At 46.7% G+C, this 13,645-nt stretch overlaps 1 protein-coding gene across 2 annotated transcripts in view; it reads left to right on the forward strand.

Annotated features, from left to right (window-relative positions):
* Nucleotides 1-12,717, forward strand: part of METTL24 (methyltransferase like 24) — a 38,539-nt gene extending 25,822 nt beyond the window's left edge. For both annotated transcript variants that reach the window (XM_015858723.2, XM_032443522.1), the window contains one exon: nt 11,921-12,717. In XM_015858723.2, the coding sequence (XP_015714209.1) occupies nt 11,921-12,235 (315 nt within the window). In that variant the 3' untranslated portion in view covers nt 12,236-12,717. The remainder of the gene's footprint in view (nt 1-11,920) is intronic.
* Nucleotides 12,718-13,645: the final 928 nt, after the last annotated feature.

The raw sequence follows: 13,645 nt of genomic DNA on the forward strand, positions 1-13,645 counted from the left end.
GCATACAATTTTGTTTCTTGTTTATGTAGAGTACAGCTACAACTGGCTCTTTCATATTCTCGCACAGACCCTTAGGGTAGGGGTGGTAAGGTACTGCTGTTCCCTTTGGATAGCTGATAGATGAATGGGGGGGCTCCCTTCATGAAGGATCCCTGGACGAGCTATTGTCCTGCTTCATTATCCTAGTTGTGGAATAAGTTTCTCTTTATATACAGTCTGAAATCCCCCAATTTCAATTTGTCTGCTGTCTCTTGTCCTTCCCTGCACTGCTGAAGAGCCTGTTGCTTTCTACTTGGGCACTTCCTCGTGGACTCTCAAGGCTGGTGACCATTCCCCTTGCTCAAAGCCGTCTCCTGCCAAAGTTGAACAAACCCCATTCCCCCAGCCTCTCCTCTCAGGGTAATTGCTCCTGTATACAACCATGCTTGGCTCTCTGTTGAGCTTACCTCAGTTTATCAGTGTCTGTATAGATGCATCCCATGCTGTTGGCCTTCTGCAGGGCCTTTCTGCAGAGCTGCTCACTAGCCAGCCAGGCAGATTTCCAGCCCATATTATCAAAGGGCCTCTTTCCTCGCTGGCTGTAGGACTTGGTTTGTCCTTGCTGAATTTCATTAGGTTTCTGTTGGCCCATCCCTTCAGCCTGCCTGGGTTCCTCTGGATAGCAGCTCTACCCTTGGCTGTGTGTACTGACTGATCCAGCCAATTTGGTGTTAGCCACAGACTTGGCAAGAATGAAGTTCAACTCCTCCAGATCACTGATAAAAGTGTCAACAAGACAAATTTCAGTATAGGCCCTGTGCTTGTAACTGACTTTCAGATAAATCCTCTGAGCCCAACCATCCGACCAGTTTCTTATTTATCTTGTAGAAGCAAAGGGAGTTCATTCTCTTTTGTTTCAGTCGTACATGTTCATTTGTACAAGCTCTTAAATCAGTAGTAGTTTGCCGTGCCTTTTTCTTGATCTCTGCTGGTTAGATTTTGTGCTGCTACCAGTAAGGTTGTGTTTAACTCCTTCCATTCGAGTCCTCTTGAACAAATTGTCTAAAAAAAGACCATATTGTGCCATTGCAGATTATTAAAAGAAATGCAGAGAGACCTTTGAGTCCCAGTTTTGATTTGGAGGCTTTAAGTTAAACTGGCTTCTGCATGAAGGATTGTGTGACAACCTGGCTGACAGGTGTATGTTTCATGTTTTAGAATGGGCTTAGTTTAAAGGTTTCAAAATCCTTCTCCCTTTTACCTGTTATTTAATACTCAACGCAACCTGAAAATTTTACACATTGCAGCCTTACTGATTAATGACCTCATCTCTTCCTATGCAAGTGATTTATCCCTTGCTTCATCTCCTGAAGCAGGTACTGCAGAGTCTACTTCACGCTGCACTTCCAGCTCTTTGAAAATTGGCATGGAAGAGCAAAGATTAAAGAAAATTGATTTACCATTTTAATTTTAAGTCACCCCTTCTGGTACTACATCAATAAATACAAAATAAAAGCTTGGGAAAAAAAGATTTATAACAAGTTAATTGAAAATTAACTCCCCAGATTGGGAAAAACCCACCTTCAAGTTTTGGAGCAACCCAATCCATGAAACTGCTAATTACTTTGTGCTCCTTGGGACTGCAGGGACCAGAGCAGTCTTCTGAGTTTTTGATTCTGCCCTGGGCTCAGGATGAGGAGCCAGGAGCTCAGAGCTGAGTTCTCTTGGCCTCTGCTACTGCAGTTGAAGATGGCCCCGCTGGGCTGGGAGCACAAGTTCACATCGATTCTCTGCTCCATTTAGTGTAGCGTCAGAGAAGGCCAAATGGGACCGGATCTCTTGAATCACTGCATCATGCAGATCCCTAAGTAAATGTTTGGAGTTCTATTTTGAAAGGGCTTCATTTGTTTTCTTTGCTGTACAGTTTTTCCAGAATCTCAGTTCTAGAATGAAGGAAAACATCCTTAATCTGATTTTTAGCTGTGCTATTTTCAGATATTTAGGTTTAAGTGGCCCTTTTTCTGCAGCTCCATTTTACTCCCTGGATGTATTTGAAGAACAGTCTTTGTTTAGTTAGGGTTATCACACCGGCCTCTAAGTCTCCTCTGACAGGAAAGAGCCAGTGTTTTTCATGCCATTTTGTTAGTGTATGGCTGCCTCCCTTGCAGAAGAGGAAAGGCACACATTAGCGCAGTACCCTTTTGCACCTAGCAGACAAAATATCATATGTGTAAGAGCTTATAATCTAAGTGAATGACCTGCTGAGGGGTGAAGAGGTGTGGAGTTTATCTCCACTAAATTAGTGGAGATGGCTGCTCTGGACAACTGTTGAGCTCCTCATGAAACTCAAGACAAATCCTTAGGGTGCAGATCATCTCATGCAAGAGCAGCTGCATAGAACAGGCTGAATGGTGTGAACTGCACATCCTGAATTGCCCATCAGAAGGCCGCCTTCTCTCTGTGGTCTCTAGATGCAGCTCGGACAGCTGCTTTGGGTTTGCTTATCTAAATCTGGGTGAGGTGTATCCTACCTTGAGTGGTTTGCCCCAGTATCACAGAGACACAGTGCAGCTGAGTCAGACAGTTCCCTTTTCCCATTCTTCTCTTTTTCTTAAATAACAACATTTCAGAATGTCATTTAAAAAAAGAGTGTAAGTGCTGAACTGTAAGAAAATTCCATTAGAGTCAAACACTGTAAGAAATTCTTCAGACCTGCAAGAATCACTTTCTCTCTCATCTGAGCCAGATTAAATTGCTGGAGCACCCAGAGGACAGAACGTAGTTCCCACTTTTCTGTCTAGCAGAGAATTATTCCAGCAGCTCTCAGCTGTGATAGCTGGAATTGTTTTTAGTTAAGAAAGCAATTTGCACTTTTGTATTTGCTATAGGATGGTGACTGCTGAAAGCCGGTTTACCAAGGCTGTGAACAGCATTGTTCTGGTGTAGTGACATACACAGCCTGTGTGTATCTGGGCTTGTTTTGTTTGTAGAAGGCAGTAAGAAAATACTAGCAGATGTGACCTGAGCAGTGCTGATAATGTGTGCATGTGTAAAGTGATCCAGGAGAAGCAGAGGGGGAAAGGAGTGGAGGCTTGCTACTGTGAAGTGGGAGCAGTGTGATGGGCAAGCAGATGTGGTAGGGCTGCAAAGGGGACTTCAGTAGGGCACAGAGAGTGAGTGTGTCCTTGAGAATCTAATCTATTGTTTCTTGTTTGTTCCAGTGCCAGTCTGGTATTTCTTTGTGGGACCTGAAAGACATGAATGAATGCTAGAGAGTTTAGGCTGGGCATATGGCAACAGGAAAAGCTGTAGAGTGTGAAAAGCTGTGGTGGTGATTTCTAACCCAGCTGTGCGCTCAGCATCTGTCTGAGAAGTCTTGAGATCCAGCCTTAAGAGTTCTGCAGATGGCTTACACCCTGATCTCTGTTCTCACTGTGCTGAAAGGAAGAGCCCCAGAGGCGATAACATCAGGCAAGCTAGCTAGAAAATGTAAAGTAGCACCTTTTTAAAGCCATGCCATTAAAGCAAAAGCTCAGCGTGCTGGTAAGCATGTCATCCAACAATAAGCATCTGTCTACAGCTCTGTAATCTGATTCACGAGTTCAGGTGAGACTTATTGTCCGTAACACACACATTCGGTCTCACTGAGGTTGTGTTTGTATATGCTTGACCCAGCTCACTGTCAGTGTAACGTGACTGATTTCCTTGGAGTTACACCAGAACTGCAGTTTGAGCCCTGTCTGTACACGTGAACTTTCTGTCTGCAGACACATCAGTGAATTAGGGGATATACTCCTGTTGCTGAAAAATAAGTGGCAATTGAATCGGTACAGCTGTTTCCAGCTGCATGAGGAGATTCTGCCTTCCACAATCTTATCAGGCTTGTCCCTGAGCAATCTATGAGCTCCTGGCACACTGTATCCTGGATGCATGTATTTTTTAATTTCAGTGATAATGAAATCAAGGTAGTAATTGCTCTCTGTTTGCCTAGTCAGATGTGTCTGCTGCTGCGCATGGTATTTTCATTGTAACTAGATTGAAGAGTTTGGCTGCAAGTAGAAATGCCCCTGACAACCTCATATTTCTGCAAGCAAAAGTCTTTGCTCGGTGATTTACTGCTCACCACCTCTCCCACCATCTGCATCATGTGCTAGAAATACATCATCTGCATTCCTGTACAGACCTCTTGCATTTCTTTTCACCTCTTTTAAATTCTCTCCACCAGACCTCAAGATATTGATAGGAGCAGTGGTGTTTCTAGGGAGCAGGTGCTGTTTAGTATGCAATTATCAGGCATGGAGAGATGATCTTTTAAATGCTAGCGTTGCCTGGATGAGATGCAACCCATAGCCTTTTCTTCCCCTAGGAAAAAGGCTAGTGCAGTGTCTGAATTGTAATGAAAAGTATTTCAGTGCTGAACAAATTATTCAGGTTTTCTTTTAAAAACAACAACAAACCAAACAAGAACCTGCAGCTCTCAAAGCATATTATTGTTGCTCCGGTAAAAGCCTGGCACTGCCAGCTCCTTTCTCCCACTGCTTTGCTCAGCAGACAGGTTGCCCTGCCCCAGCATCACAAGGGGTGCCAGCTGCGAGTCACTGGCAGAGCTCAGCCCCATGTTTGTGCTCCCAGCAGACTCGCTATGTTCATTTAGGTACAGTAACATCAGCTGGCACAGATTTAATACAGGCAAAGTGGAGAGCGTCTGCTCAAAGTGACAGTCTGCAACATGATGCTGACTTTATGAGAATTGAGAGCAGCCTCCTTACCGTAAGTAGCCTGGTCTTTCTCCACTACCCGTCTTTCTCATGATTTGCTGATTAACATTAGCAGATTGTTTAGACAAGCATCCTGTCCATAGCAGATAAATGTCCTCTAAAATATGTAACTTTTTTTTCCCCACATTTGTCCCAGATTCCTCCTAGTGGCCTGTTCTCCCTGCTCTGTCACTGCTTACAGCTTCTTTGGGACTGGACATCTTTTCTTTTCACCTTAGTGCCTGGACCCTTTCTGGTCTCAGTTTTGACCTAACATCAGTGTAAGGCATTCTGCCAGTTCTCAACATCTGAAATGCAAAGTTGAAAGCCTCAGCAACTTTCATCCCTCTCCACTACCCGGATGAAGGCTGATGCCCTTGGTGTAACAGTAGGACATTCAGCACATTCCTTTTTCTGCCCCTTGTGTTTTTAGGAATGTGCTGCTATCTTTTTGCTGCTGTTACAAGCAAACAGCAGGAGTGGACAGCCGGGCAAACTTAACTGTCCTCCTTAAGACAGAGGACTTTTTATAAAGGCAGGTAGTGAGTGATAGGACAAGAGGAAATGATTTTAAACTGGAAGAGGGTAGATTTTGACTAGGTATCAGGAAGAAATTCTTTACTGTGAGACACTGGAACAGGTTGTTGGTGAGGTTGGGGATGCACCCTCCCTGGAAGCATTCAAGGCCAGGCTGGATGGGGCTGTGAGCAACCTGGTCTAGAGGGAGGTGTCCCTGCCCATGGCAGGGGGTTGGAACTACATGATCTTAAGGGTCCCTTCCAACCCAAACCATTCTGTGATAATGTAGGAGAAGAGAGGTACACTGGCACTGTGGAGCTCTTGCTCCTCCTGGCAGTTACTTTCCAAGATGGCCGAGGCAGTGGTGAGATTGGAGGATCTGGCGTTACAGTATTTATTCCCCTGAGTACACATCCGTTCCCACAGGCCTCCAACAGTGTCTGGCACAGAACTTCAAAGGCTTGGGAATGAACAGGGGATGCTCCCTGTGGGGTGGGATGGACAGATGTGCTCCTTGCAAAGGGAGCTGTGTACTCAGCTGTGGCTGTGTGTGGAGCAGACATGCCTCCAGCCTGGGCTTCTGGCTGCTGGGGGAATCCTTGCAATATTCAGAATGCTTGTCTGTAAGCTTTGGTGGGCAGAACTCTTGCTGACGATCAGACCGGTAAATAATTTAAGATTTGGGCTTCTGGAGCTGCCTGGTGTGAATTCTCCACTTCAGCAATTGAGCTGTGGGATTGAGGGACTTGATGAGATAGCGTTTTGATCTTTTCAGGGTGGTGGAAGAGTTATGCTAATCAGAAAACGTAGTGGAGTACAGGGATCTACACTTGGTAACTGCTGCTGCTCTGTGCAGGCAAGGAGCTCCCTGCTGTGGGGTGTTACAAAGCATCCATGTCTTCATAGTGACCCGTTTGCTCTGGAGAGGCATCACTTAGAGCAAGTGGAGAGCTGCCTGTTGCCTAATCTGAAAGCTGTTGTCCATTTCATAGAATCCCAGAATCGTTAAAGATGGAAAAGGCCTCTAGTTCTTCTAGTCCAACCACCAACCCCCCCCCCTGATATGCCCACTAGCCATATCCTTCAGTGCCACATTTACAGGTTTTGAACATCTCCAAGGACAGTGACTCCACCACCTTCATGGGCAGCCTACGCCAATGCCTCACCACTCCTTCTGAGAAGTGTTTCCTAGTATCCAACCTGAGTCTTCCCTGGCACAACTTGTATCCATTTCCTTTCACCCTATTTCTGTTCCTGGGAGAAGAGGCCGACCCCCATCTCAATACAGCATCCTTTCAGGGAATTATGGAGAGCAATAAGATTTCCCCTGAGCCTCTTCCAAAAAAGAGATAGAGGAGCAAGGAGCTGAAGGTTTGTGACAGGATTGCCTACGTGTGGTGCTGGCCTGCTCTGTGCTGGGGTTTGTAATCCTGGTCTTTGGGTCACTGCCTAGAAGCCTTGGTCTTGCTAGGTAGCAAGCTGGACAAGATAAGCACAGTAGCTCTAGCTTTAAGGTCGCTATGGCTTAATGCTGTCTAAATCCAGCAGACTTGATTGAAAATCAGCTCAGGTTTTGGGATGTGTATATGTCAAGTCCAGAAAGTGGCTGCCAAGTAAGCTGATGTCTCTGGCTGTTATGGTGCCTGGTGTGAGTGAGGGTGGGAGTCTGCCGAGAATGAATTCCATGGTAAAAAAGGTGTTTGCAATGACTGAAAGGCCACAAATGAAATGTGGCAGCCTCTTGACCAAATGCAGCCAGGGAGAGAAGATTTCAGGCCATCCTGATGCCCTAAATCATGTGGCAGTTGGTTGTCCTCTGGTGAAGTGATGATTGAAAAATTCCTGTCAGCTAAAAGGCCCCTTCTCCGCCTGATCACTGAAGTCAGTGACATGGATTGGCTGGGCTGAGCTGGGCAGATGGGTTGTCTCATCTTCTGTGGTGAGTCTTCAGAGAGAAATTGCTTCTAGGTGGAGCAGGTGTGTGGGAAACATCCAGGCATCAGAAACTGTTGGAGGATGTGGAAAACAAAAGTGCCGGGTCATCCACAGGCTGTGGGAGCATGTCACCATGACATGGGACTGTGTCCTGAAGAGCTGCTGGGGCTCTGAGCACTCAGTGCTGTGAGTGATGGCTTTTGCTGGGCCCCCTGGGTACATCTGCTTGCCTGGGACCAGCACTGCTTGAGCAAGCTTTGCTGTATTGACAACTGGCCAACAGAGACATATAATTAAGTTTTTTGTGATACAATTTTGAAATGTATCCTCCAGGTGGATTTCAGTTTATGCAGTAAATATAAAGCGTCTGTTAATGTGCTGCCCCTGCTTTGCAGCAGTTTCATGAAGGCACATCGGTGAAATTGGGGAGAAAATGTTTCTCTTGAACTGCCAAGGCTGCAGAGGAGCAGCAAGGGCAGAGCCACAAAGCTCACCTTCACTCCCTGCAGGTGTTCATAGAATAACAGAACCTTTAGAGTTGGAAGGGACCTTTGAAGGTCATCTAGTCCAACTCCCCTGCAGTGAACAAAGACACCATAGCTAGGTCAGGTCAGAGCCTGAACCAGCCTCGCCTTGAAAGTCTCCAGGGACATAGCATCAACCACATCTCTAGGCAGTCTCTTCCAGTGCCTCACCACCCTCAACATAAAATATTTTTTCCTTTTATCCATCCTAAATCTGCCCTCTTTGAGCTTGAGGCCATTTCCCTTTGTTCTGTCACCACAGATCCTGCTGAAGAGCCTGTCACCTCCGTCAGCCTGCTGGTCACACTTCTTTTGGTGTAGCCCAGGATATAGTTGGCTTTCTGAGCTGTGAGGGCACATTAGTGGCTCATATCCAGCTTCTCATCCGTGGGTACTTCCAGGTCTTTTCCAGCTGGGCTGTGCTCAGTCCCTTCATCCCCCAGCTTGTATTGGTACTGAGCGTCGCCTTGACACAGATGCGAGACCTTGCATTTGGATTTGTTGACCCTCAAGAGGTTCACCTGGGCCCACTGCTCAAGCCTGTCTAGGTCCCTCTGAATAGCATCGTGTTCCTCTGGTGTTTTACCTGCTGAAAATACACACTTGTACTTAGTGAAAGGGGACCCTTTGCTGTTTCTTTGCTGGTATGGTCTTTAGTTGAGAGCTGTGATATAGAAGGATGGAGCAGTTTTGCACTCCCCTGCTCTGCTCTCTGCTGAGCTGCTGCTAGCAGTAATGTGGCCAAATTTCTTCCTTGACTGCTGCTCTTGATTGACTCTGCTCCACAGGGAGCTTCAAATGTGCCCGTGGGGCACCACAGAGCTGAGATCCTGCTAACCCTGGCGTTCCAGAAATGATGTAGGTCGACAGAGCTCTGGTTTCTACTTTGGGAAATGATGCACAGTCGTAACAAATCATTACCCTGAAAAGAAGAAATGAGTGCTCATACTGTATGTGGTAACTTCCACTAATTAAAACACATTCTTTTTCAGCTGTTTTATATGCTTGGCTGTGCATGAGGAAAGGCCTTTATTTTCCCTAAGTGTGACTGGTGCAATGCTGCGGTATATTTACAGGGGAGCTAAGTATTGAGAAAACATGATTAAAAAGACACGTTTTTCTGCTTCTCAGTGATAAGCTACTTAATTGCTCATGTTTTGGCAGACTGGCTTATATGAAACAGAGAAAGAGAACAAATGTCTTGTAGTCACTCTTGCAATTTGTTTCTGTCCCCCAGCTAACCTAATGGTGGTGAGTTATAGGAGACCCCTGCACCAAAAGTGGAGCCGGCTATTTCATTCTCTGAGCAGGAGAGAGGTACACAGCTCACTCCTGTGAGATCTGATATTGGCCTTTTCTTAAAGGAAAGAAATGTAGGTGGGGGAAGTATGACCCCAAAGGCTGCTAGCCTAACTCAGTCTCTTTCTGACAGTGACCCAGGACCCATTTCAGTTGGAAGATGACAAGCAAACCTCTTTGTCTTTGACAGAGCATCTGTGGCAAATAAAAGGATCCAGCCGTATTGCACAAAGCCTGCAGGCTGCTGAAGGCATCCCCATACCATAAGGCACCACAGGTCTTAGTTCTCTTTCTGGCATGTACCCCTGGGTTTCTCCTCAGAGCTGAATCTAACTGTGCTCCTGGGTGAGCTGGAGCTCTGCACTGAGGGATTTGTGTGGTAATCCTCTCACTAGCACTGTGCATCAACATGCCTTGGAGGTGGCAGTGCTTCTCTTACTAGGAGTGCGTTTCTTATTGCTGGGAGGAAATAAATACCTCTTCATAGAACTAACTAATGTTTGGTGTTAGCAGGATGTGTTTGTTAGGTGCTCAGATGCTCTGACATAAGCTATTTCAAGGCTCATTTTACCTCGTCCACAGCAGAAAATGGAGACTGTGGGATAATGAGGTGGGTACTGTGTCCTGAAGGCAGTCACAGGAGGTTGTGGTATACAGTCTATATTGATCTCTGACCACTTCAGTTCAAGGCAGCTCTCTCTGTCCTACAGACACATTGGTTAGCAGCTGCTTTTCGGGTCAGTTTTGTGAATGCAGCGCAGTGCACGCAGGGTGCCTGCTGATCCGCCCCAGAAGCTTGAGAGAGAAAGCAAACAAACCTGGGGGATGATGAGTGGAAACTGCCGTGAGAAAAAAGATGTCATACCATAAAGCCAGATCATGGGAAAACAACAGCAAACGATTAGAAAAATCTCTTCACAGCTCCTCCCCTGCTACTGCCCCACAAGAGGAGCTCTGAATACTTTGTTAGTCGAAGTTGCCAAAGTATCAGAGATAGAAATGTGTGGCTTCTGGAGTGTTGCAATTGCACCCACATAGGATCAAAAGTACCTTCCAAATTACATTGCTGGTAGAGCCGTGTGTTGCTATCTGAAAAATAAGTAACTGATTTAAATGCATAAAGGGAAACAAGTGAGCTCAACCATGAAGTAGGTCTCAGCTGACTTTCCCGAGCAGGATCATTTGCATTCAGCCTGCTGGTGAACCCAGAGGAGCACTACGGGAAGCCATTTCACTGCCCCACATGTGGGCATGCTGATGGGCTCTTAGTTGCAGTTAGGCAAGGAAGTACCAGAGCTAAGGCATGGCTGTGAGCACTCTGTGCTTCAGTAGATCAGAGCTGGGGCCTCCAGTTGTCTACCTGGAGAACAAGGGAAGGTTGAAGCAACCAGATATAGCAGTCCGGGTTTGGGATGCCATGGCTCCTCTTGTTTCCCTTTGCTGGATCGTGAGCTTGCAGCTGGGAGGCACCGAGCTCTTCTTCCATTGGTTTTCTCTGCCTGACCTGGCCTGTCCTTTGAGCCATTGGGGAGCACAGACTGCAGAGCTTTGGGCATCCAGGTGTGGCCACTGAATGTACTGTAGGCCCACGTGGGTTGCAGGACTTCTATCATAAAGCATGACCTGCTATGCATGAAGCCCACACAGTTACTGTCATTAACTTTTGCATTGTAAGATTAGGGTTAAGTTAGGTTTTGTGTCCAGCCCCAACGTCAGCCTGTTGCTCACTGGGTTGGTTCTGATGCAGACTGGGACTCACTGTAAAGTAGATTTGCCTTGCTTTGTTGTCCCCATTAGTGACAAAATCAGCCCGTTGTTTTAAGGTGGGAATTGGTTGATGGATGAACTAGGTGATCTTGAAGGATATTGATGTGCCTTTAGGGAGGAACCAGCAGCAGTTGTTTGGCCTGAGTTCTGTCTTCTTGTCCCCTGGTAGCCCCCCAGAGAAGCGCAGTAAGTGCAGCCTCTCATAACGGTGGTGTTTCTGTGTACAGCTGTGTTATTGTGCCCTTAAATCCAGGCTCTTCAGCGTCTGCCTCAGCTCACTAATGGCACTTCATCAGCTGTAATGGGGCCTGCCTGCTGACTTGGAACATTTCTGCCCATTTTTCTTTTTTTTTCTTCCTCTTTTTATGTTCTTTTTGACTCTAAGTAAAGTCTGCAGCTTTCATTTCAGACACGCTCTGAGTGTGAGCAGCTCAGGTGGAACTGGTGCAAGCAAACCACGCTCCCCAGGGAGTTGCACCTGCTCTGCCCTAGGGAGAAGTGCCCTTCGGTTTGTGTGCACCTCTGCAGCACGTTCCTTCAAACCAGGTGTGATATTTTGATGAAAAGCTCTTTTTATTAGTTGAAGATACAGCCCCTCCCCCAACTCATCTCTAAACAAAATCAACCTGTGCTTATGCTGAGCTGAAAGAAGTTGGTTTTCCGAATGTAACTGCAGAAATGGCTGTAGCATCAGCATCAAGTACAGAGCTTCTCAGACTAGGTGTCAGAGGCAAGAAGAGAAGGGCAGCGAGCAGGCAAGCATGGAGCTTCATGTACAGCCCTGTCTGTCTTAGCCCATGTGTCCTGAGATGATCAGCTTTAAGTACAAAGTATTGCCTTTAAATACATGAAAGCAGTGATGTGTATTGTAAAGCAGGAAAGCCTGGCTCTGGATCTTGCTGATAAAATTGTTCTCAGATAGAGCAGTGAGGCACTGGCACAGACTGCACAGGGAGATGGGGGAGTCACTGCCCCTGGAGGTGTTCATGGCTTGTGTGGATGGCACTGAAGGATGTGGTTAGTGGGCATGGTGAGGATGGGCTGGTTGGTTGGACTAGGTGATCTTAGTATTTCTAACCTTAATGATTCTATAATGGCAAAGCCAGTCATTTTCACACAGCAATGATGTTTCTGTTGCAGATTGATGTCCTCAAGGCAGACGTGGAGAGCGCGGAGTGGAAGATCTTGGAAAACCTGATCCTGGAGGATGTTGTTGAGCAGATCGGGCAGCTGGTCTTTGAGGTGCACATCCACTGGCCTGGTTTTGAGGTCAGCGGCAATGACAGCACTGTGGTGAGGTACTGGTACAGTCTGCTCCGAGAACTGGAGCTGAAGGACTTCAGGCTTTTCCATACCTACAAAGACTTATCAAAACCACAGATGCTTCTGAAAAAGGAAGCCTTCAATGCCAGTAGCTGTTACACACTGAGCTGGGTGAATACGAGATGGAAATAGCAGAAAGGAATCTACGATGTGAGCCATGTGTCCTGTAGCATTACTGATGAGGACCTTAGAGTCACTGGCTGAAGTTGCCAAATAGCGGTTGCTGATGAAACGGGCTGGCTTTTGTTTTTAAACGCTGTCAAAAGAGCTGAAAGTGGAACCTGATCGGGTGAGGTTCTGCAGCACCTTTTCTAGCACTGCCCGCTGGCTCCTTCTCATGGAGCTCCCTGGCCCTGCTTCTCTCCCTGCGAGGGGCACACAAACACTTGCAGAAGTGGTGGCTCTGGTCTTGGGGATGTGGAAACGTGTCCTGCCCTATACGTGGGCTCTGAGTGCTGGCATGCAAGCTGGGTGAAGGGTGCTCCCAATAACCCAGCTCAGCCATTCCCTGGGAAGCTAAGCAATGAGAGGGAGCTAAAAAGTATGCAGCAGGTGGTTAATTGTTTTGTTATGGATAATTTTGACATTAAACTTTGCATTGAAATACAAGATCACACCACTTTCATGTCTTCCTTGTTCTTTGCAGGGCTTGAAATGCCTGAATGAGTCAGATCTTGTGTATCTGTGTTGGCCATGGAGGCTGCAGACCTTGGGCTTCTTTGGAAGAGGCTTCAAATCCCCCTGCCATGATGATGAGGGCCAGCGTGGTGCAGGACTTGTGGGACTGGAGAGGGTTTGAATCTCTTCAGTAACAGGGACAGACTGGGCCTGCTGGTGCTCCCAGCTGTGCCTGTGTGCTACATGGAGCAGTGCAGGCGTGCACAGGCTCTGGGCATGGCTGCCTGATCACATTAAAGAGCTCTCTTGCACCATATTGGCTCAGGCCATCTGGGACCTTCCCAGACCATTCCTAGGCACAGAAACAGCCCGAGTCAAGGACAGCTTGGACACAGCCACCTTGCATTGGAAGCTCCCAGGGCTAGGAACATAGAGCCACAGGATGGCTGAGGTTGGCAGGGCCTCTTGGTCCATCTGGTCCAAGCCCTGCTCAATTAGGGACACCCAGAGCAGGACATGTCTGGTACTGCTTTGTTTTCTGGCATCAGTGTGCTTGGTCCTTTTTCTGCAGTGACACAGAACAATCCAAGGGAATGTATTAGGCATTAGCAAATACGTCTTCTGAAAGCAAAACTTTCAATAACTGTGGCAATTAAAGAAACTTTATGGAAAATGCAGGATAGATAAAAACCACTTATCATTCCTAAGGCAGTTATGTGATATTATGGGGAAAGGGAACAGCTCTCATTTTATGCTCTGTGCCTTTCTACTTAGCGCCTCTTAAAGCAGAGTTAGCACAGTCGTTCTTTCTGAGCTCTTGTGCATCCACGCATTGGCTTTTATTGGCTTCTTTGACCTAAAGGAGCAAAGCTTAATGAATCCATCTATTTCTTTATGACTGGGCTTTATGTAAAAGGAATGTGG

This window comes from Coturnix japonica, chromosome 3 (genome assembly GCF_001577835.2).
Source record: "Coturnix japonica isolate 7356 chromosome 3, Coturnix japonica 2.1, whole genome shotgun sequence".
Classification (NCBI taxonomy): Eukaryota; Metazoa; Chordata; class Aves; order Galliformes; family Phasianidae; genus Coturnix; species Coturnix japonica.